At 41.6% G+C, this 21,281-nt stretch overlaps 1 protein-coding gene across 3 annotated transcripts; it reads right to left on the reverse strand.

Annotated features, from left to right (window-relative positions):
• Positions 1–38: 38 nt before the first annotated feature.
• plxnc1 (plexin C1) lies at positions 39–21,230 on the reverse strand. Of its 3 annotated transcripts, none has more exons than XM_058077738.1 (32): positions 21,056–21,230; positions 16,746–17,833; positions 16,487–16,609; positions 14,474–14,608; positions 14,305–14,405; positions 14,129–14,234; positions 13,651–13,816; positions 13,470–13,572; positions 13,074–13,149; positions 12,833–12,874; positions 12,622–12,755; positions 12,284–12,463; positions 11,163–11,271; positions 9,703–9,882; positions 9,452–9,619; positions 9,288–9,384; positions 9,096–9,197; positions 8,788–8,891; positions 8,424–8,465; positions 8,232–8,344; positions 7,962–8,160; positions 4,519–4,665; positions 3,828–3,996; positions 3,664–3,764; positions 2,491–2,560; positions 2,335–2,369; positions 2,162–2,257; positions 1,933–2,096; positions 1,720–1,867; positions 1,448–1,588; positions 1,300–1,374; positions 39–1,141 (listed from the first exon to the last, which is right to left on the reverse strand). In XM_058077738.1, the coding sequence occupies exons 2-32, from the start codon at positions 17,769–17,771 to the stop codon at positions 1,037–1,039; spliced, it is 4,557 nt and encodes a 1,518-aa protein (XP_057933721.1). In that variant the 5' UTR covers positions 17,772–17,833; positions 21,056–21,230; the 3' UTR covers positions 39–1,036. The 3 variants fall into 3 exon arrangements, with proteins under 3 accessions (XP_057933721.1, XP_057933719.1, XP_057933720.1); XM_058077736.1 differs by having other exon boundaries at positions 40–1,141; positions 8,232–8,356; XM_058077737.1 differs by lacking the exon at positions 21,056–21,230 and having other exon boundaries at positions 40–1,141; positions 8,232–8,356; positions 16,746–18,149.
• Positions 21,231–21,281: the final 51 nt, after the last annotated feature.

The raw sequence follows: 21,281 nt of genomic DNA on the forward strand, positions 1-21,281 counted from the left end.
GTGCTCATTAAGTCGATCGCGATCTACCGGTCGATCGCGGAGGAGGTACTGGTCGATCGCTGGTCGATCGCGGCGTGACATTAAAAAAATATCATCCATCCCCGTTACTTGATTGACATACAGGACAACCAGTCAGATGACAACTGAATTTTGACCTTTAGGTCACCGCTCATGCGTAAACAACGATGCAAAGTGCTAAGCTAGTCAGCGAATGCGAGATTTTAAGCCCTCGCTAAAGTTTATGGTCACTAAAATGAGTGAAGTAGCTGGACCAAGTAAAAAGGCAAAAACATATCACTCCCATACGGAATGGGAGGTGGACTTTTTTTTCACAATGTCTTTTTCGAAGTGCGTTTGCCTGGCTAACCTGGCTATCAGCAGCTACTGTCCGGACTATGCATCCCTGGCTGATTCAATTCAGTGCAAGTCATCAAAGTAAACTCAGGTAATTACAAAAAATGTTAATAGTTAATTATGTGTGTTTTGCAATATTGGCTCATTTGGTTATGTAAGGTACATCAACATACATTGTACGTACAAATAATCCTCAATACATTTGAAAATAAATAGATGTTTTGCATTTTTGTAGTGGGTAGATCATCTTGACTCGGTCATTTTAAAAGTAGCTCGCATGCTGAAAAAGTGTGAGCACCCCTGCTCTAGACCATCACTTCCACAGCTTAGTATACACATATACTTAGTCTAAAAATGCACCAATTTTATAAGATCATCTTTAACAGCACACCTCTACCCAGGGAAACAAAACAATAATAATATACTAGCTAAATGTAATAAAGACGCTATCTTAAGAATACAAACAATGTATCTTTCTCTCCCGCTACCTCCAAAAGTGTGTTTCTATGTTAATATGTTCGGTACTTGAATTCACTGCTTTGACAGATACTGTGGAAGTAAAAACAACAGCAAGACCATTAAACTATAAAAATCAAATATTTATCGTTGCATTGCAATGTATTGTGTAGCTTTAATTTAACAAGATGTTTATAAATACGCTAAAACGTTGTGCTTGTTTGTGTCAGCCCCAGGAGCAGCTCTTCAGTCCATCAAACATCTTCTTGACTTGATGTAATTCCTCCTTCAGCTCAGCAGGGGCGCCATTGAGCTCCAGTTTGTCTGTGATCTGGTGTCAGGAAGGCATGAGTTCACAAATGTCACAATCTTTGATATATTTTTTCTGTAGCAGAGAGATAAACGGTGCAGAATGTTGCGATCTGATAGCCAACCCGTGGTTTCTGGTGTGATGAGACACTGATTGCATGAGATGAGAAATAAACAGACCTCTGAGAAGTATCTGTGAATAATCTTGTAGAGCTCCTTGAGGGCCGCAGCTTCATTGAATTCGTTTTCATGCTTCTGAAACAAACATTCCAACGTCTTCACTTTAAGTGGTGAAAACAATAGAAGATACTGACTGCTAAAACGCCACCTTTGACTCCTCGAGCAGGAAGCGGTGGAAGTCTGAGTGTGTGATTGGTGGCTGCTCTCGGATCTGCCGGTAGTATGCCTTGACTTCCTGCTTAAACTTGGGAATGTCTTTGGCGTACAGCAGCTTGTTGGTGGGTGCGTGCTGCACGAAAAGAAAGTGTAAAAAACATAGTTGCCGGGTGCGTGGTCTATTAAAGCAAATCCGTTTATATTGTCAGACATTTTCCTTAACACTTTCTCATGCACTCCAAATCATTAACTTATTCACGTTACCTTCCCCAGCTGTATCTCGCTGAGGGAGAAGGAGTCCATGAAGGCCTGAGCGATGACGGACAAGCAGCCGTCCAAGTGTGGACTTTTGTCCATGTCGAACACGAAGTGGGGATTTTTCAGAATGTTCACCCAAAAGCGCAGAGGCAAACTGCAATCGAACCAAAGTGTACTCGTTGAACGGCCCGCCCCCAATAAGAAAAGCATCATCCACACCTGTTGGTCTTCCAGATGTGCAGCACATCTGGATCGGGGATCTTCATGTTGTCGGCTTGAGAGTCCAGGAAGTCAAAGAAGTATTTGACAGCCTGTGGCGCTCTGCAGTGAGGCATCCCCCACACAGACCGGAACAGGTTCTCTACAAACGAATGCACTGCCACCTTTCGAGACAGACGCATGTACGTGTTACTTCCTGTTTACCTGGACTATTGTGTTGCTGTGGTACCTTTGTTGAGAGCAGCTTAGTGAGGTGCACTTCCTTCAGTTTTAACTTCTTCCTCTCTGGGCTCTTTGTTTGGTCCTCATCCACTTCAGGATCAATCTACGGGACAAAACAAAAGCTAAACTTGTCATGTCATCACAAAAAGGTGATGATGCACTTGACAAGCAGCCTCTCACCAAATGGAAGTATTTCCCTGAGAAGTCCTGATCATCTGGAAGGAACAAAAGAACAATTGAGGTCCATTTTAGGCTAACTTTTTGCATTTGGAGATGTTTTGGTGACACTGAAAAGGTTGTTTGTCACGCAGATGAAGATATTTCCCCTCAGCTTACCTTTCAGACTCGGCTGGGGGCTGTGAGAAGGTGGTTTTGAAAGCACTTTGATTGTGGCTCCATCTGGAACCTGCAGGAAATACATTTTTTTTCAGATGTTGATCTCTGCAAAAATGGTAAGGGGTTAGCCTTTTGTTTTTTGGTTTTTTCTTTCCAGCTTGCTTCAACTGCACTTTTCTGCGGTGGAATGGAATGGAAACCACCCCCATGCTCATGGGGTTCTCAGCAGCATCCCAAAAAATGCTGGAAATTTATTTTTTTCAGATGTTGATTTTTCGCAAAAATGGTAAGGTTTTTTTTTGTTTGTTTGTTTTTTTCAACTTGTTTCTGGTGGGAAAAAAACGGGGGAAATCTCACACACACTCAACAGGGGCCCGAGAAGCATCCAAAGCATAAAATGCCAAGAGTTTGAGGGCGGTGATTTTTGACAAAAAATGTAAGGGGTTAGTATGTCATTTTTTTTTATGTCGTTTTTTTCAACTTGCTTCTAATGTCTTTTTCGGTCAAAAAACAAGGGAGACCTCACACACACTCAACAGGGGCCCCAGAAGCATCCAGAAATGGCATAAAATGCCAGAGTTTGAGGGTGGTCATTTTTGACAAAAAACATAAGGTATGTTTTTTTTTTTTTTTAGTTTTTTTCAACTTGCTTCTAATGCACTTTTCTGGTGGAAAAAAAAACGGGGGAAACCTCACACACACTCAACAGAGGCCCGAGAAGCATCCAGAAATGGCATAAAATGCCGGAGTTTGAGGGCGGTCATTTTTGACAAAAAACGTAAGGGGTTATGATTGACATACATGATTTTAAAATGCCAAAGTTTGAGGGCGGTCATTCATTCATTTTCTACCGCTTTTTCCTCACGAGGGTCGCGGGGGTGCTGGAGCCTATCCCAGCTGTGAGGGCGGTCATTTTTGACAAAATTTTTTTTTTTTTCTAACTTGCTTCTAATGCACTTTTTCGGTCAAAAAAAAGGGGAAACCTCAAACATAAGGGGTATGTCGTCTTTTTTTGTTTTTTTCAACTTGCTTCTAGTGCACCTTTCTGGTGAAAAAACGGGGGAAACCACACACACACTCAACAGGGGCCTGAGAAGTATCCCAAAATGGTAAAATGACAAGACAAAAAAAAACAAAAAACACAACCCCACAAGAATGATTGTAAATTGCTACCTTGTAGTGCTTGAGTGTGTTGAGCATGGTCACCTCCCCGATAACCTGGGAGCTTGAATCGACCTCCTCAAGAGCAATGAAAGATCCATCCATGTCTAACTCTGCAATAAGAAATATGACCTACTTTTTGTACAGATGGCACATGGCGTGCTGCAATCCCTTACCAAGATAAACACTCCTTTGAGGGCTGCTGTAAGGGAAACCAAACTTGGCCTTAAAGGTGGTTAGGATTTTCTCCTTGACCTGCTCCACTGTGTCACAGCTGAGGGTGATGACCTCCAGAGGCTCGCTGACGCCCCCGTCACTGCCCACCGCAAACAACACCTTCAGCCTCTGCAAACAACACAAGCAATAAAAGTGATGATTCCATGATGTGAGCCACTTGACAAATCAGTCAATCTTGTTGTCGCTGTGGAGACTTGCGGTTAAGGCGGAACCTGTGTTGGGTGGTAGTCAGCAAACTGATCTGTTTCCTTAGATTAGATTACGCCGTTGAGGCTGCACTGCACAGCACAACAGAACTCAATAAGGACGACCCGTACAGATATGAAACAACTTTATCATTTTAATTGTGCACAGTTTCCTATGCTTTGCTCACTTTTTTACCTACAAAGGAAGCTCGACTATATGAACTAGGATGCACACAGATGCTGTGTTTTGGCTCTTCTTCTATATACCATGCTTGGCTATTATTTGCTCTGTCTTTGAGTAACTTATTAACATATATTAGTAGTATTGTAAAGTGCAATTGCTGTTCTTCAGCATATACATATTTATAAGTAAATTCCCAAGCATTATTCCCAAGCCAAGACGGAGTCATTGGTGGAGATGGTTGAGATTATGCTGTGATTGTACCAATGAGCTGAAGTCCTGAGCCTGCCACAGTAGCCAGTCCTCACTGAGCGTGTACAACGCTTTGTCCGTCACACAGTCCACCGGTCCTCTGGCGATCTGCTGCGTTAGGGCGCTCACCAGCAGGAACAAGTGCTGACCAACGCTCTCCTGTGCAAAGACAGCAGCAAGGACGTGTCAAACGGAGACGTGATGCAGCTCGCAAAAAGAGGAACTGAAGAAGTGGCACAACCTTGGGCTGGTTCAATCTAGACTGACAACTGAAGTGTGAAATGGGCGGTTAACTGAAACAACACACTTCCTTACTTGTGTGTAAGAAATGTCACTCAATGTCACTGGTGGAGCTGTTTTAAGCGTGTTATGTGTTATGTTACAGTGTAGTTACGCTTCAAATGTATCTTTTCACAAAAAGATCTTTTTCTCCTGTTAACTTTAGCCCCTTACAAAGGACATGAAGAGTACAGAATGTTTGGTATGTTTTACCATTCTGAGAAACAGAGTGTAATGACTTTGTAAGATCATAATGAATGATAATAAAAATAATAATAAAGTTTAGACCCTATTTGCAAGAAACTAACGTCTAAACGTCTCCACAGCACTGCACTCTGCCCTCTCACACTTGGACAATAAGGACACATATGTATGCCAGAATGCTCTTCATAGACTTCAGTTCAGCATTCAATACAGTCATCCCCTCCAAGCTAGTAGCCAAACTCACAGACCTGGGCATCACAGCTCCTGTCTGCAACTGGTTGCTGGACTTCCTGACCAACAGGCCGCAACATGTTCGGCTGGACCACCACTGCTCCTCCACCCTCACCATAAACACCGGAGTACCACAAGGCTGTGTGTTAAGTCCATTCCTCTACTCCAGGGGTGCTCATTAAGTCGATCGCGAGCTACCGGTTGATCGCGTAGGTGGTACTGGTCGATCGCTGGTCGATCGCGGCGTGACATTAAAAAAATATCATCCCAGCATCAATGCCGTCTGTAGGAGCTATTTATTGGTGTGTTCCTAGGTTTTTGATATCTGTTGATTTATTTTTTGTTGTTGTTGTTTTGTTTGGATTCCTTGATGGTATTTTCTTGTTGGTTATTTATTTATTTTGTTTGTCTATCATATTTTGTTGGGGTTAATTAGTAGTTGATTTGTGGGTTTGTTTCATTGGATGGCACCCTGGGCACCTGCAATATATTTAGGTAGGCGGTGCTCACAGGACCAGCATGCACCGGGGTGGGCCTATGGTTTTGTACCAGAGCAAGAGAGGCAATAGGAAAAGGCCCTTGTTCCTTTTTTATTCGTTTGCTTGCTTGGTAATAAAAGGAAAGAAGAAACGGAACAGGATTGTTTGGACTGACTCTTTTGCCTGCGTGAAACAAACCCATGGTGCATCAGTGGCCGTTTGATTATAGGTTACGTTTATTGTTTTGGAGAAGGACAAATAGCCACTACACCGTCACTTGATTGATATACAGGGCAGCCATTCAGATGACAACTGAATTTTGACCTTTAGGTCACCGCTCATGCGTAAACAACGATGCAAAGTGCTAAGCTAGTCGGCGTATTGCGAGATTTTAAGCCCTCGCTAAAGTTTATGGTCACTAAAATGAGTGAAAGAGCTGGACCAAGTAAAAAGGCAAAAACTGGACCAAGTAAAAAGGCAAAAAACATATCACTTCCATACGGATATGGAATATTATACGGATATTATGATACGGATATTATCCATGACTGATAAACATTTGGAAGTGTGCTTGAGGCTGGCTATCAGCAGCTACTGTCCGGACTATGCATCCCTGGCTGATTCAATTCAGTGCAAGTCATCAAAGTAAACTCAGGTAGTTACAAAAAATGTTAAGTTAATTATGTGTGTTTTGCAATATTGGCTCATTTGGTTATGAAAGGTACATCAACATACATTGTACGTACAAATAATCCTCAATACATTTGAAAATAAATAGATGTTTTGCATTTTTGTAGTGGGTAGATCATTTTGACTCGGTCATTTTAAAAGTAGCTCGCATGCTGAAAAAGTGTGAGCACCCCTGCTCTACTCTCTCTTCACCCACGACTGCAAACCCAAACATGGCTCCAATGCCATCATTAAGTTTGCAGACGACACTACAGTGATTGGCCTCATCAACAACAACGATGAGTCTGCCTATAGGGAGGAGGTAGACTGCCTGGCTGCGTGGTGCGAGGACAACAACTTACGACTCAACACAACAAAAACAAACAGAACTCATTGTGGACTTCAGGAAGAATGCTGCCATGCATCCACCAATCTCCATCAACGGTGAGACAGTGGAGCGTGTGGCCAGCTTCAAATTCTTGGGGATCCACATCTCACAGGACCTCTCCTGGACTACCAACTGCTCCAGCCTGGTCAAGAAGGCTCACCAGCGCCTCTTCTTCCTGAGGACCCTGAAGAAGAACCACTTCTCTTCAGACATCCTGGTGAACTTCTACAGATGCACAATCGAGAGCATCCTAACCAGTTGCATCACAGCCTGGTATGGGAACTGCTCTGTCGCGGACCGGAAGGCATTGCAGAGAGTAGTCAAATCTGCCCAACGCATTGCCGAAGCCCCACTTCCTGCCATCGGGGACATCTACAGGAAGCGTTGTCTCAGGAGGGCATCACAAATCGCCAAAGACTCACACCACCCAGCACACAGACTGTCTGCCCTCCTACCCTCAGGGAGGCGCTACAGGAGTTTACGGACACGAACCACCAGGTTCAGGAACAGCTTTTTCCCAACAGCTGTCTCCTTGCTGAACTCTGCCCCCCATTGCCCACCCCTTCCACTACTTACATCCCCCCGCTGATCTATGCCCCCCCCCCATCACTTCATTGCACTATTGTACTATTGCACTATTGTACATATACTATCTTGTTGATTCATTGATCATACTGTTTATAATTTATATAATCCGCAATAACCATACTCTACTCTAGTCACTTCACTGCAATACTGTACATATTACTGTTATTATATATTGTCATATCCATACTGTTTATAATCTGTATAATCTACAATAGCCATATTATAGTCATTTATACCCCTGTACATATTCTCACTGTATCATAGTCATAGCCTGTATAGTTTTATTTACATAGATCTGTCCATACTTACTACTAATGTACTTATAAAATTGCACTTCTGGTTGGATGCTAACTGCATTTTGTTGCCCTGTACCAGTGACATGAGCAATAACAATAAAGTTGAATCTAATCTAATCTAATCTAATCTAATCTAATCTAAATAAATGTACCATGAGTTGTACCAGGAATTCAAATGAACAAAAAAACATGATCTAATATACGTATCTATATATAATATAAAAATACATACAGTATGTCCTATTTTATGTAGGGCCTTAAAACCTACCACCATCATAAAAAAAAATGTAAAATGACCAAAATGACAAAAGAGCGCCACACCCTCAAGAAGCCATAGAGACAGATGGACATCCAGTTGGTCAGTAGTTTCTCCACTGTGCACTCGGTGCGCCGCAACAGCATCTTGGGCTGAGCGTTGTTATTTTTCTGCATCAAATCTTTCAGCAGCACCTCCATCACTCCTGTCAGATACGACAAGTTGCTGTGGAGCGCCACGGTCAGCAGGGACGCCAATGCACACCTGGAGCAACGGGAATAAAGAAGAGGAAGTGGATAAGACTGTTTGTGCCCAGCAAAGATGAGAATACTAACTTGTCTTTAATGGTGAAAGTCTTCTGCTCCTCCACAGCGTGGACCATGGACCGAAGGAAGAGTGGGTCCCGGATCAGCTTGGACAAGCCCTGGCAACACTCGTCCAGATGTACCTTCACAGAGACCTGATCCGCAGTCAGAGTCACAGTGTAGACATCATGTACGTCATGTATCGTCAGCGTCCATCCTTACCTGACCCACGTCTGCTAAACACGACGCCATCAAAGCTTCATTCTAAAATGACAAAACCCAAAAAACATGACTGTAAATGTTTTTTATAATTTGCATCAAAACTGGGTTGACCATGGAGTCTGGTCTGGAAAGCTTGTTCGTTTCATGAATTATTGAATGATAAAATGCTGTCTGTATTGAATATGTTGATGATTTTTCAGATTTGACAAAAAGCTTCGAAAATAGCATTAAAATGACAGCTAACACCATGCAGAAATTACAAATGCATAAGAGAAAGTGTGTCAGAAGCTGCTCCGCTCTCAGTGTGTATATTATGAGGTATTTTTTTAATTTTTAAGTTTTTTTTAAATATATTGCCGTTTACCTCAGGAAAAAAGATTCTGGACGCAAAATGCTTGTAGTCAAGGAAAGGAATCGTGCCAACATTTTCCATCAGGTCAGCTTTTTCGGTCTGCAGATCTACAAAACCTGTTGAATGAGTGACAGTTGAGTACTATGTGCATGCATCCAGTGCCAGTGTTGGACTGCCACTATTATGTATTATGTAGGTACTAGGTAAGTGTGTAGCAGTCAGGTAGTGTAATGCAGACACCTGTACATACGTATATGAATGTTTGATAATATTAACAAGAATACATCATATATAGTTCAAAATGTAACAGTGTGACACACCTTGTCTGATATCATTGCGGATGTCAAGCTCCAGATTTTCCATCCGTTTATTCATCTTCACAGTGAGCTGCCGCTGCTGGCGTCGGTAAACCATCACCACGACTGACAGACCAAAAAAAAAGTCAAGTCCACCCTCAAATATACTGTATAGACTATTAATACTTATAAATAATTTACTTTGGCACTACTAACCAAGTATAATGCACGGTATGAGCAAAAGGACGAGCAGCATCAGAGTTAGCAGATGTGACGTATTCTGCAGCGTAACTGTTTTATCTCCGTATATAACCTGTGTGGAAAACACACACACTGCTCATGTGACTCGTACTGGTGTGTTTTCTACCCGATAGACCTACCTTCAATTGCTTAAACTTAGCGTCAGGTGCGCTTTGAATTTCACAGATGAAAAAGTCAGTTTGGTTGCTGGTTTCTTTGTTCTTCATGATGCAGGGGTAGTCTTTTCCCTCATACACGCCCAATGCTGACACATCTTCTATGCTCATCTCCAGGTTATCTGACATTTTCTGGAAGGTGAAACGCTTACATACAAATGTGTACTTTTTATTGGTGTATGTGGTGTGTGTGTACTTTGAAAAGTGAGCGGTACCTGTATAGTGAAGCGGACACCATCCCCAGTCCTTCTGGAGGTGAAGCTTGTAAACTGAGGGTCTGGATAGAAGGTGATGGACTGGGAGCATTGCAACGACTCATTGGCAACTTTTAGAGATAGAAAACTGGTAAAAGCCCTCTGAGTGCTTTGAGCTGCAGGGGTATGGTAAGTGAGACTCTGAAATTCAAACATAAACACATCAGTAAGATACTAATGTACAGGCAATATATGATCTGTGTAGGATGCTGTCGCTTTAACTGGCATTTTCATAGCAGCAGGAAGAAATAATTGCATGAATTTCATACTGAATTGCATACTGATTTTTGTCTTGAGCCCTTTACATTGCGGATGCCCTTCCTCGCGAATACCGATGGTGCTTACTAGTGGAGATTCAAACCCCAGGCGTCCACTCCAAAGTCCACGCAAAGTCCTCCACGCTAACCACTACACCACGGCGGCCTCAATTGCAAGAATTTCAACTAGTTATGAAATAAAATCTACATTTAAGTTGCTGAAGTAAATACAAATTGTGTATATACAATGCGTATACTGTAGGTGTATGTCTGGGCTGCTGTTAGCACTGAAGTAAGTCATCTTGTGACACAAATGCTAGTCTCCTTTTAAAGGTCTTCTAGTCATGTGACTTTGTCATTATGGTAATTTTTCATCACTTTGTATTGGGTTGTGGACTCCTATACATCAGCTACACGAGATAACCAGCACAAAAAGCGTTCTAGTTCTTCCAGAATCTGTACCTATTCGGCTGTATTTTACCGTTAGCTTTCCCTTGCAGGACTCCCAGAGTGTAAAAATATCATATTATGTATTTGTATTATGTACAGCATTTATGGACAACTCATGAAAGTTACTGCTGTTAGTTGAGCTAGTTTTAGGAGTTTGTTTTTTTCATGTGGTTTTCTTTTTGTAGGAGACGTGTGCATGAGAGTACTGTACATACGTTGCTGTACATTTTATATGTTGTGCACAAAGAAACTGACTCTGACTCTGCCCACGCACACACTTACCTCAGGACTGCACACTTCACTTCATCCATGCTCATTTGCACCATTGTTACATATACCTCATGTCTGTTCATTTTAATCTCACCTCACCCATGCTAATTTGCACCACTGTTCATACCTTATGTCCGGTTGTACTGCTCACACTGTTAATTCTTTAATTTAGTTTAGTTGTTGGAAATTTATTATTTATTACTTCCTGCACCGGGGGTCCGAGAGGACTGAAATTTCATGTATGCTGTATGTCGAGCATGTATAGCATATTTGACAATAAAGTTGACTTTGACTTTTGACATTGAAAAATAAACGCCTCCTCCGGTTGGCGAAAGAATTGCAGCCTTCCACCTCGTCATTCACAGCAAACATCACAACGCAGAGCATAATTTTAGCCTGTGTCAGCAAAGATGTGTCTACATGCGTTCCTGTGTGTTGTCTCACTTGAGAGCTTCTGTTTATGAAGAGGCTGACTTCCTGCTGGGTGTGACTGTGCAAGATAGTGTCCACAACCTCGAGGTTGGCTCCTGTGAGGGTGATTTTTCTTTTTCCACTACAAAATACAGAACAGCATCAAATGAATAACAACAACTCATTTGTAGCTCCACAAATTAACAGACGGGTGTGCAACAATGATGGCAGTCAATTTCATGGAATTGAGCACATTATGTTCCGTCTTAAAGGATTCAGTACTAAAATCGGTAGTAACATAGCTGACCATTTGGTCTTGGGAATTATAACTTTTCAGAGTCCTGCAAAAATGTATTTGCTGCCTACCAACATTTAGACTGTCATTTGTTTTATTGTGTGTCTGCATGCTTGTATGGGGCCTTGAAACTGAGGAGTGCAGAAGTAGCACTTTCAGATGTTGCAACTGAAAAAGGGAACTTGTGATGGTGAAAGACATTTGACATAGGGGAATAGTATGACTCGCAAACCCGGAAACTGATGCATTTACAAGGCAAACATGCAATCTGTTTTGTTATCTTAAATTTATTTCGTTCCATTTTCCTATTTCTGTTTTCACACATGCTGTATGGCACTTCGACCGCCTTGACGTTATTCTTGTTACACTGAGAAACACATTATACCAGGGGTGACCAAAGTGTAACCCAAGGGCATTTGTTGCCTGTGGTTCTTTTTTTATTGGTCTATGGCACATTGTAGACATAAAATTAAACCAAAATATAGAGAATGTAAAAAGAAAAAGCTGAAATATTGATACTAATAATAATAATACAAAGCTGTGCAAGGCTGCTCCTGCATCCTTTGATTTTTCCCTGCCTTACACCAACTTTGCTATCTTGCAGATGCTCCACATTGCGTGTTCATTTAAAAATGTTTGACATTTAAAATGACGAGAAAAATATTCTTTTTAAATGTCAATAACTGTACATAATCATATTTCAGGAAAATGACAAAAACCACAGCTGAAGCCACAGAAACATTATCTACAGCACTTAAGCAGCAGGAATAATGTATTAAGCAAAGACTGCAGTCTGCCTGGTGAACACTCATACATACACACACACACACACACACACACACACACTAGCTACTCTTACCTGTTCCAGGTGCTGCTTGGTGTGACAGTGGTGCAGGACGGGGAGGACATGTAGGTGACTGTGCTGTTCCCGTGGCAACTACCATCTGGGAGGACAGCGCACAGACGGCCTGTTCCTTTGCCTTCATTGGCGGGAATGTGGAACATCAAGTCCATGCCCGTGTTGAACCACACTGGAGACCTGAGATGGGAACGTCATGTCGTTTAGTAATTTGAATTCAGCTTTATATGTTTAAATATCTCAATGTGATTATGGTTTTTAATAGTCATTATGGTCTGTGGATTTACAATGGGTTAACAAAACACAAGATTGACACAATGTAGTCCTGGAACACTCACTCCCGTGGTGTGCAGTCCATGTTGGTCTGGATCCTCACCCTGGTCACATGACTGAGGTTATAGCCTGACATAACAGCGTTGTTGTGGCCGTAGAAAGACACAATGCTGGGGGTGATGGAGGAGATCTCTGGCTTCTAACCATAAAAAAAGCCATAAAGTACAGTGTCTTCCACTGTAATTTAGACAAATAATATTCAAACAGTTGACTTACCAAAAGGTTCATTCCTGACTGTACTGTTTTGCAAACACGTTCCTGTTGGAAGACATTTACCAATAAATCTCTCACTCTATGTACTGTATGTCTACTTTAGAACTGTGCAGCTAACAGCATCCATTCAGATTGATGAAAGGGCAAGGTTTGCAGATGGACACTTTCAATTGATTGTGATGTTTACAAGCATATTTTAACTGATGTTAGTTTATCAGTGACAAATGAAAATGTCCATCTTTACATTCATGACTCCCGCAGTAGCCCAGGAACAGCCGTTTTTACTCCACGCGCATCCAACCTCAATACATCGTTGGCACCTGACAACAAAACAAAAGATATTTTTAGTTGAGTCACATAAAATATAACATTAAAATTCAGCATAAGCACAGTTTTTTTTTTAACATCGAACAATATTAGCAGTGAAATGCAGTTACGGAGCTCTTTGTGGCTGAACACAATCAAATCAACGGGAAAATAATCAAATTAAAGGAAGATAGACTATAAAATGCAAATGATCATGTTATTAATTATCCACTATAAAAACATGGAAGTAACAGTATTTTAATCACACAAATTCAAGACAAATCTGCCCAATTTTATAAGTACATTCTTATATTAATGTGACATTTGTTCTCACAGAGCAGTAGTAGGCGACCCCTTGATGTCAGAACACGCCATTATGTTTAATGTTTCAGAAAACCTCATCGACGCCAGTCTGATTTTCACAGCAACGCTCATTCCTGCAAATATAATGTGACACAGGGAGATGAAAAAATGTGCATATATACAGAACCACAGCGATTTGTTAAGTCGCTGACCTCTGCTGGGTAGTGTGCCATTTGGAATGATGCAGTTGCATTCTGGGAACTTAGGGGGAAGGCCGACCCTGCTGCAAAGCTCGCCAGAACTTCCGGAGAAATGACAGGAAAAGATGGAGCTTGCATTTGGACCCACAGCCACGTTTGTGTGAACGTTTAGCTTGATCTGAGGAAGGCGGGGCGGAGTGTTATAACAGCCTACACTTGAGAGGGGAACTGAGACATTAACAACACTAGATTAGCTTTGTGAACCTCAGTGCTAACATTACAGTCACATTTTAACAGCAACATCATGCTAGATCTGCTGAAGAAAAACAATGTCTGGAGCAATGACTAAAGTATGTCAGAGCTGTGTTTTAAGATGTGCAGTGAAGCCTGCTATTTTACATAGCTGCCCTTACATAGTGTGGGTATATATACACAAGGAGGGCTCAACTAGCTAGGATCGGGTCAACTGTCCATAATAGGGAACTCGTACCTGACCACCACTTAGCTTTTCAACACTGTAGGACATCATCTTTGGCTGGTAATCATCCAGAATGGACAACCAGTTGGAGTTTTGGCATTCATCCTTAAACGTGCAACTGACAAGAGAATATTCCATCATCGACACCATGTTTAGGAGTGAATGACGATGCCAATGACGTGTCCTACCTGTTTTTGGTGCTGCACCACACACAGCTTGGATCCTGTGCATACCAGCAGTCCCGCAGGGTTTCGTGTGTGTGGCACTTTGACACAAGCACACGCTGCACCTGCAACGCAGCAACTGTGAACAATGTTCTCTGTGATATGCATATGTGCGTATTGGTTAAAAACATACCATGTTACCAAAGGCCACATACAGATGTTTATGATCCACTTCATCTCGATGCATTCTGGGAAACACTTTCCTGTCGTCATCAGTCCAGTAAAGCACTGTGGGACAAGTGGTGCCATGGTTTTTGTCCACGTTTAGCTGACAACAAGTAGCAAAGATGGAAGATGATTCATTATCACATGCCTGAAGTCTGGCAAGATACAAAAATGGCCAACTATAAATAAAAGCTCAGCCTCACAAAATGACATTCAGCGGGGGTGGAGTTGCATTCGTTGTGGGTGAGACGGCTCTCAGAGATTGCCAAGCTAATGACCACCGCCATTAGTGTTTGTGAAGAAGCCTGTGATCAACTGCTGGATATATTACTGTTAATGGGATGCTGCCTTGCCTCTTAGCCTGCTGACACCCAGCAATGCATTTTTCTTCTCTGTAAGTGACATCCTTATTTCAAATGCTGAACACGCTACAATAATAAAACCTGTTGTTCTCTGGTGAGGACATCCCGGGCTTTCAAGTGGTATGAGCTTTGTTGGGGTTTGTGTAGTGTGTAGTGAAGACGACCTGCCTTCTTGATGTGGCTGCCATAGCAACCAGTGAGCTTTTGGGCACTTATTCTGTTTTTAAATGTATAATTTGAGCATTTAACAAAAAGTTTGTTGGAGTTTCAGGGTTTTTTTTTGTAATTTTTTAAGACGGAACACATTTCGAAATGTCCTCTGTGGTGGATAATTTTCATCAAAAATTACGACATGATCGATACATCTAATGTAAACAAAAGCTGCTGCTTCTTGCAATATCATTCATTATATAACTAAAAAAGGGCTGCACGGTAATCGAGTGGTTAGCGCGCAGGCCTCACAGCTAGGAGACCCGAGTTCAATCCCACCCTCGGCCATCTCTGTGTGGAGTTTGCATGTTCTCCCCATGCATGCGTGGGTTTTCTCCGGGTACTCCGGTTTCCTCCCAAATTCCAAAAACATGCTAGGTTAATTGGCCACTCCAAATTGTCCATAGGTATGAATGTGAGTGTGAATGGTTGTTTGTCTATATGTGCCCTGTGATTGGCTGGCGAGGGTGTACCCCGCCTCAAAGACTGGGATAGGCTCCAGCACCCCCCTGTGACCCTTGTGAGGATAAGCGGTAGAGAATGAATGAATATAACTAAAAACTAGGGCTGTCAATGGATTAAAATATTTAATCATGATTAATCACATGGGGCTCTAATTTCACAAATTTGGCATGGGGGCGCAACAGAGGAGGTGTCCACATTTTCAGGCGCAGTGACAATTTCATGACCCTCGCTAGCTCCGACCAGGTCTGGTCTATTCTAGACCAGGCACAAGTAAATTGGCTGAGCCCACAAAGCGCACACGTCACCAAAACCTTGCAGGCAGATTTTTCCGTGTGTCAGGCACATTTCAATGGAATAAACACAACACCCAACATTTCAATGTAACCGACTGAATCAACATGTATTTGTTAGTCAGCTAATGATGGTGACTTGTCATAGTTTATTTACTAATATTCTTTTAAAACACTATTGGTAACTTATGCTAACCAGTGGTAGTTCCTATATTTAGGGTTTTTAAAAAAAGTTTAGGAGTAGAAGGACAGTACATTTAAGAAAGAGGAAGCGTGAGACATCGTGATGAAAGAACAAAACTTTCCTTAGACCCAGTACTACTTCATTTCTGTCCCTTAGTGACACTTTGTCCCTGCTTTACTTCCTACTTAATAAGCAAGCATGTAACATTATGACCATTTTTTGTCTTAACAAAGAAGAACAGCAATAATCCAACTACAATCTCATGCAGGTAAAAAAAAAAAGTAACATACAGAAAGCATTAGAAATGGTCCATCAATTAGGCAGGGCTACAGATTTGTGACAGGATCACTCATAGCACATGCTGACTATAAAATTGCTTTTGTTTGCATGGACAAACTTTCCACGGCTACTACAGGACGTTCAATTATTCCTGGTCCTGTGTAAATGAATGAAAAGGGAGTGAGACCCACCTTAATGAGCTGGCCATCCCCTGTTCCAATAAAGATGACCAGCCATGTGCCTTGTGCCACAGCCAGTACAGACGTCATGGAGGTCTGCCTGAAGAGCACCTTCTTAGGCTGCAGCACTTTGGGCTGGGAAGTACAAACACTGACATTATACATGCAAATCCAACACACTCGTCACTATATCTAACCCATTAATGTACATACTGTCGCAGCCAAACTGTCACTGCAAAGCAATATTTGGTAACACAGGTGATAAACCAACCTGAGGGTGTTTCTCACTGCAGGAGACAGCGCTGCAGAAGTCTTGATCTTTATCTGCTGCTATGTTGAGATCAGGGGTGATATCAAACAGAACCAGCTCGGTGTTGGTCGGATCTCCGTCCACACTGAACACACCAACCCAGAGTGAAGAATGAGCCCGGGCCAAGACCACCGAGGAGGCTACGAGTCTGCTGCTTTTCCTCCCAGGAATGATGAGGGATGCACCACGAAGCGACTTCATGGTATCAATTTTCTTTGCTTCGGCCTGGAGCCATATGAGGCGAACTTTGTTACTGCTGGCTTTGGAAGAAGGCACATTGGCAAAAAGATAGATGATAGAATCAATCTGAAATCCATCCACAAAATCTGCCTCCCCGTTGCTTTTAAAGAGTGGGTTGGAGCCATCACCAGAGAAGGAAAAGATGCCTCCTTGGTTACTTGCTTTTTTATCCTGGTTGTGAATGGTGTCATGGAGGTACACCGTCTCAGAAAAAGAGGGGCACATGCTCTGTGAGGTATGGTCTTTGCTTTGCTTGATGGCGGTCAGAATGTAAAAGCCTTTGCTGGCCACAGACACCAGGAAGGCCACAGATGCGCTGGTGTGCCTAGAAGGCCCCACCAGGATGTGCTCCCTGTAGAGCACCCTGGAGATGTTGGCCAAGGCCAGCAGCTCACAGTAGCCGCACTCATTGTCCGTCACACCGCAGCTGATGAGAGTTCCATTCACCACAAAAGGCAACAGTACGTTGACGCTGAAGGTTGCATTCCATTTATCCTTCTCTGTGACTCTGTAAAACTGTGCAGTTTCACTTTTACCTCTAAGGACCCCTCTCTGGTTCACAGTCTGGACCAAACTCAAGTCGCGATTCAGCTGGTAAAGCCTCTCTGCTGTTGCTATGTAAACAGCATTAGGTGTGGAGACCAAGTGGCGGATGTTTCCTTCCACGGTGAAGTTAACACCTGCCGCTGAGCACCGACTTGCTTCCGACCAGAGAAGACTGATGAGAGCAGTCAGCAGCAGCAACATCCTCTTGGTAGTGGTAACCAGACGTTCTTATCAGGACAGCTTGCATGGCTCTCAGCCTGTTACTATGGAGTCATACATAAAAGTGCAGGGCACGCAACCACAGAGGAGAAGTGACTCTAATGGGAGGGGCTCGCCATCTAACAGACATTTGCTTGTTGAAAAAAGGTAGATCAGGTCGTTTGTAAGAAGATGACACTTGTTAAAAGTTGAATCAAACTATGTACACCTTTAAAAAATATCAAAAAGTTGTATTAAAGGACAAGTGTACCAAAAGACATGACGTGGAGATTTTACTGTTGCACAAAAGGTGATGACGTTTGGTAAGATAAAAAGAAAAACAACAATGGTGTGCGTTTGTGTGTGACCAGCTACACCTATAGACTCTTAAAAATGCTGGGTTGTTTCCCAACCCAACGCTGGTTAAATATAGAACCAACCTCGCGTTGGGTTATTTTAACACAACAAGTTGGGTTGGTTCTCTTAACCCAACAATTGGGTTGTACATTGGGTTGTTCAAATGACCCAACGCTGGGTTCATATTTACTGCATGGCTGGGTTATTTCAACCCAGCAAGTTGGGTTGCCAATATACCATATATATATATATTTTTTTTTATTGTATGCTAATACAATTAATAATATATTACAATGATAATGACACCAATGTAACAATTAAATATTTATTACAATTCAACATTTCCAGAACATACAAATAGAACAACTCACATTTCCTTCACATATGAACAAATTACGTACAAAAAAATAACATTTTAAGAACAAGTGAGGGGGACAGCTATGAGAGAGTGATATATACATAGAACAAGAGGCTCAGCCTGCTGCAAGTATTCCACCATGTTAGCTCCGACCTACGATGAGAAAAGAAAAAAAAGGTAAGTATTTTGTAAGTATTTCTAGCAGTGCAGAGCAATTGTCATCAGCTCTCTACTGAAGCTATTTCAATATATATTCTACAGGGAGAAGTACGACACCCGTAAATTCAATGGCGTGTTGTTCAACAATTTATTCAGGGGGTTTGGCCAGTCTTATGTTTGGTCTGTGGTTTATACGTCACACATCACTACGGAGTAACAACTTACACCAAGTTACAACTTGTAAGAATAGTGCTTCATGAAATGAGAAACACAGCCAAATGTTACGTTGTCACACATTCCACGAAATACAATCTTTTCAAGTAGCTCCTCATAAAAAGAGTCCTGCTTTACAACTGTGTAAGAGAACAACTGGAGTCATTTCACAATTCATTTACATTTTAATTTCTATTGAAAGGTAAATGACTTACGGGCTTAACATCGATGAAGGCTCTCTTCACCTCCTGAATACTCGCCCGGACCAATTTCCTGCCCTTTTTAAACACAGGCGGAGGGAGCAGGATGGGCAGCAGCGTCAGGGCAACTTCTCCCCTGGCATCTGTAGGACAATTATGGGTTCATTACAACATTGTTGAGAGCATGAGTTTTAAATAATATAATATATTACAATTTTAGATACAACTGTCTTGTTTTCAATACGTTTCACTACTGTGCAGTGTTGTCGTATTGCAATCAACCCTAACATAATATTAAGAAAATGTCTTGATTATGTTTACTTGGTCTATTTTAAAACACAAAAACACCCCAAACATTTTTTTTTACCAATTGGGATCATAATGTGTACCATAGAGGGTTTGTCATCATTGTCTCGAGCAGTGGTGAGCAAACTTTTTTGACTCGCAGGCTGATATATGTAACAGCAATATATATTGGAATCACAAGATGGATCAAAATCAAATCAAAATTTGGGTATTGGTACAAGCTACAGTGACTGACCCACCGCCATTTCTTATGTATAGAACATATAGTAGGCACAGTAGCTACTGTAAAACAATACCCATAAAATGAAGGCATGAAGATGACTTACCTTTCAATCAGCCCTGGTAGCTGCCACTCAGTCAATTTGGAACTGACAAACTCATCCATAGATGCTTTTCAGCGAACTGAAACATCACAAAGAGGGTCCATAAGAACAAACATACCATGAAATGAAATAAGATTCAGTAGTCCAAACGTATTCTCCACATTTATATGCGACTTACAAAACTGTCGTCGAATTCGCGCCCAAACTAGTTGAAACTGATAAGTATACAGTGGACTATCGGTGGCTAACGGTAGCCCGCTAGCATGCAGCAGTCTAGCGTAAAAAAAACACCGGTTCATCAGCACGCTCGTATTAATTCACGAGATTCTTTAACTTGATATCACATAAAATGGCAAATTGACGAGATAACTGACGTTGTCCTCATAACTATCACACATAGTGCATGTCTCTTGTAACTTCAACAACATAGTTTGGTTCCTACATAGCTCGCCAGCGAATGTGTTCGCTTGCCACTTTTGGAGGGAATGGAAGTTTGCCAAGGTTAACCGATCAATTCCTGAAGCTAGTACTCAACAGTGCTTCACGAACTTACAAGTTTATGAAGCTTTATATAATAATATAAAGTCAATTCTACGGTAAAACAATAGTGGGCATGTAACAAACCTTGCTCCGTGCTGAAATTGGTATCCTCAGATGAAACGTGGGATCCGAACGAAGTAAGTTTGTGGGCGGGGCTTTGTTGCGCGTGTCCAAAATTCTACCCAACGCTTTGGGTTGTCCAAAATAAGCCAGCACAATATAATGGAAATCACAACCCAGCAGTAAATAACCCAGCACCCAACAGAGATAACCCAGCGAATTGGGTTCTCAGAATACCCAACTCAATAAAAATAACCCAATTAAATGACCCAACAGGCTCAACCCAGAGATTGGGTCAAAAAAATAACCCAGCATTTTTAAGAGTGTAAGACTTAAGTATGCATAACTACAAAAAAGAAAAAGAAATAGAAGGAAATGCCTGATATGATAAGGCAAATGAGGATTGAACATATTTCATTATATTAATATTCATACGTATATTAAAAGCATAAAATCATTTTTAAACTCTTAATATTTCATATCTATATTATACTAATATTGGAGTTAGACCAACTCACAACGAAAGCAATGCCATAAAGCTGTCCATTTCTGACCTCTTGTGGCTCAAAATAGTACAACTGTAAAAAACATTTCAACATAGTACTGTTGATGGGGAAAAGCTATCATAGTTTTACTACATTTTAACATATGATTATAGTAAAGATTTGATATTTGATATTGAACATATCTTGTGTTCATCATTCACTTTATTGTACGGTTACGGTTGTATTAGCTGAAGTGTGTTGGCTAACGTGTCAGTTTGCAACTCACCTCTCCTATGGAGAACCATTACGTCTACCTATTTATTTATGTACGTCTACCTATTTATTTTTTCAGATATTGCGAGTATTCATTTAGATATTGTATTCACTGAGTTAATTTGGTAAACTTCAGTATTTAATGGAGTCCAGCTGCGAGACACCTGCCAAACACAAAGAGCAAAGCTCCGCCTCTAAATGTGTATCACACAAGCTCATTGGAAGACAATTGACCAATC

Source organism: Doryrhamphus excisus, chromosome 7 (assembly GCF_030265055.1).
Source record: "Doryrhamphus excisus isolate RoL2022-K1 chromosome 7, RoL_Dexc_1.0, whole genome shotgun sequence".
Taxonomy (NCBI): Eukaryota; Metazoa; Chordata; class Actinopteri; order Syngnathiformes; family Syngnathidae; genus Doryrhamphus; species Doryrhamphus excisus.

Coding starts and splice junctions, on each gene's coding strand:
- plxnc1 (XM_058077736.1), bottom strand. CDS start 17,771: ATGTTGCTGCTGCTGACTGCTCTCATCAGTCTTCTCTGGTCGGAAGCA. Junction 9,385..9,451: donor CTAAGTTTAAGCAATTGAAG/GTAGGTCTATCG, acceptor TTTTCCACACAG/GTTATATACGGAGATAAAAC. Junction 4,666..7,961: donor GTCTCTATGGCTTCTTGAGG/GTGTGGCGCTCT, acceptor GTCTTTGCACAG/GAGAGCGTTGGTCAGCACTT.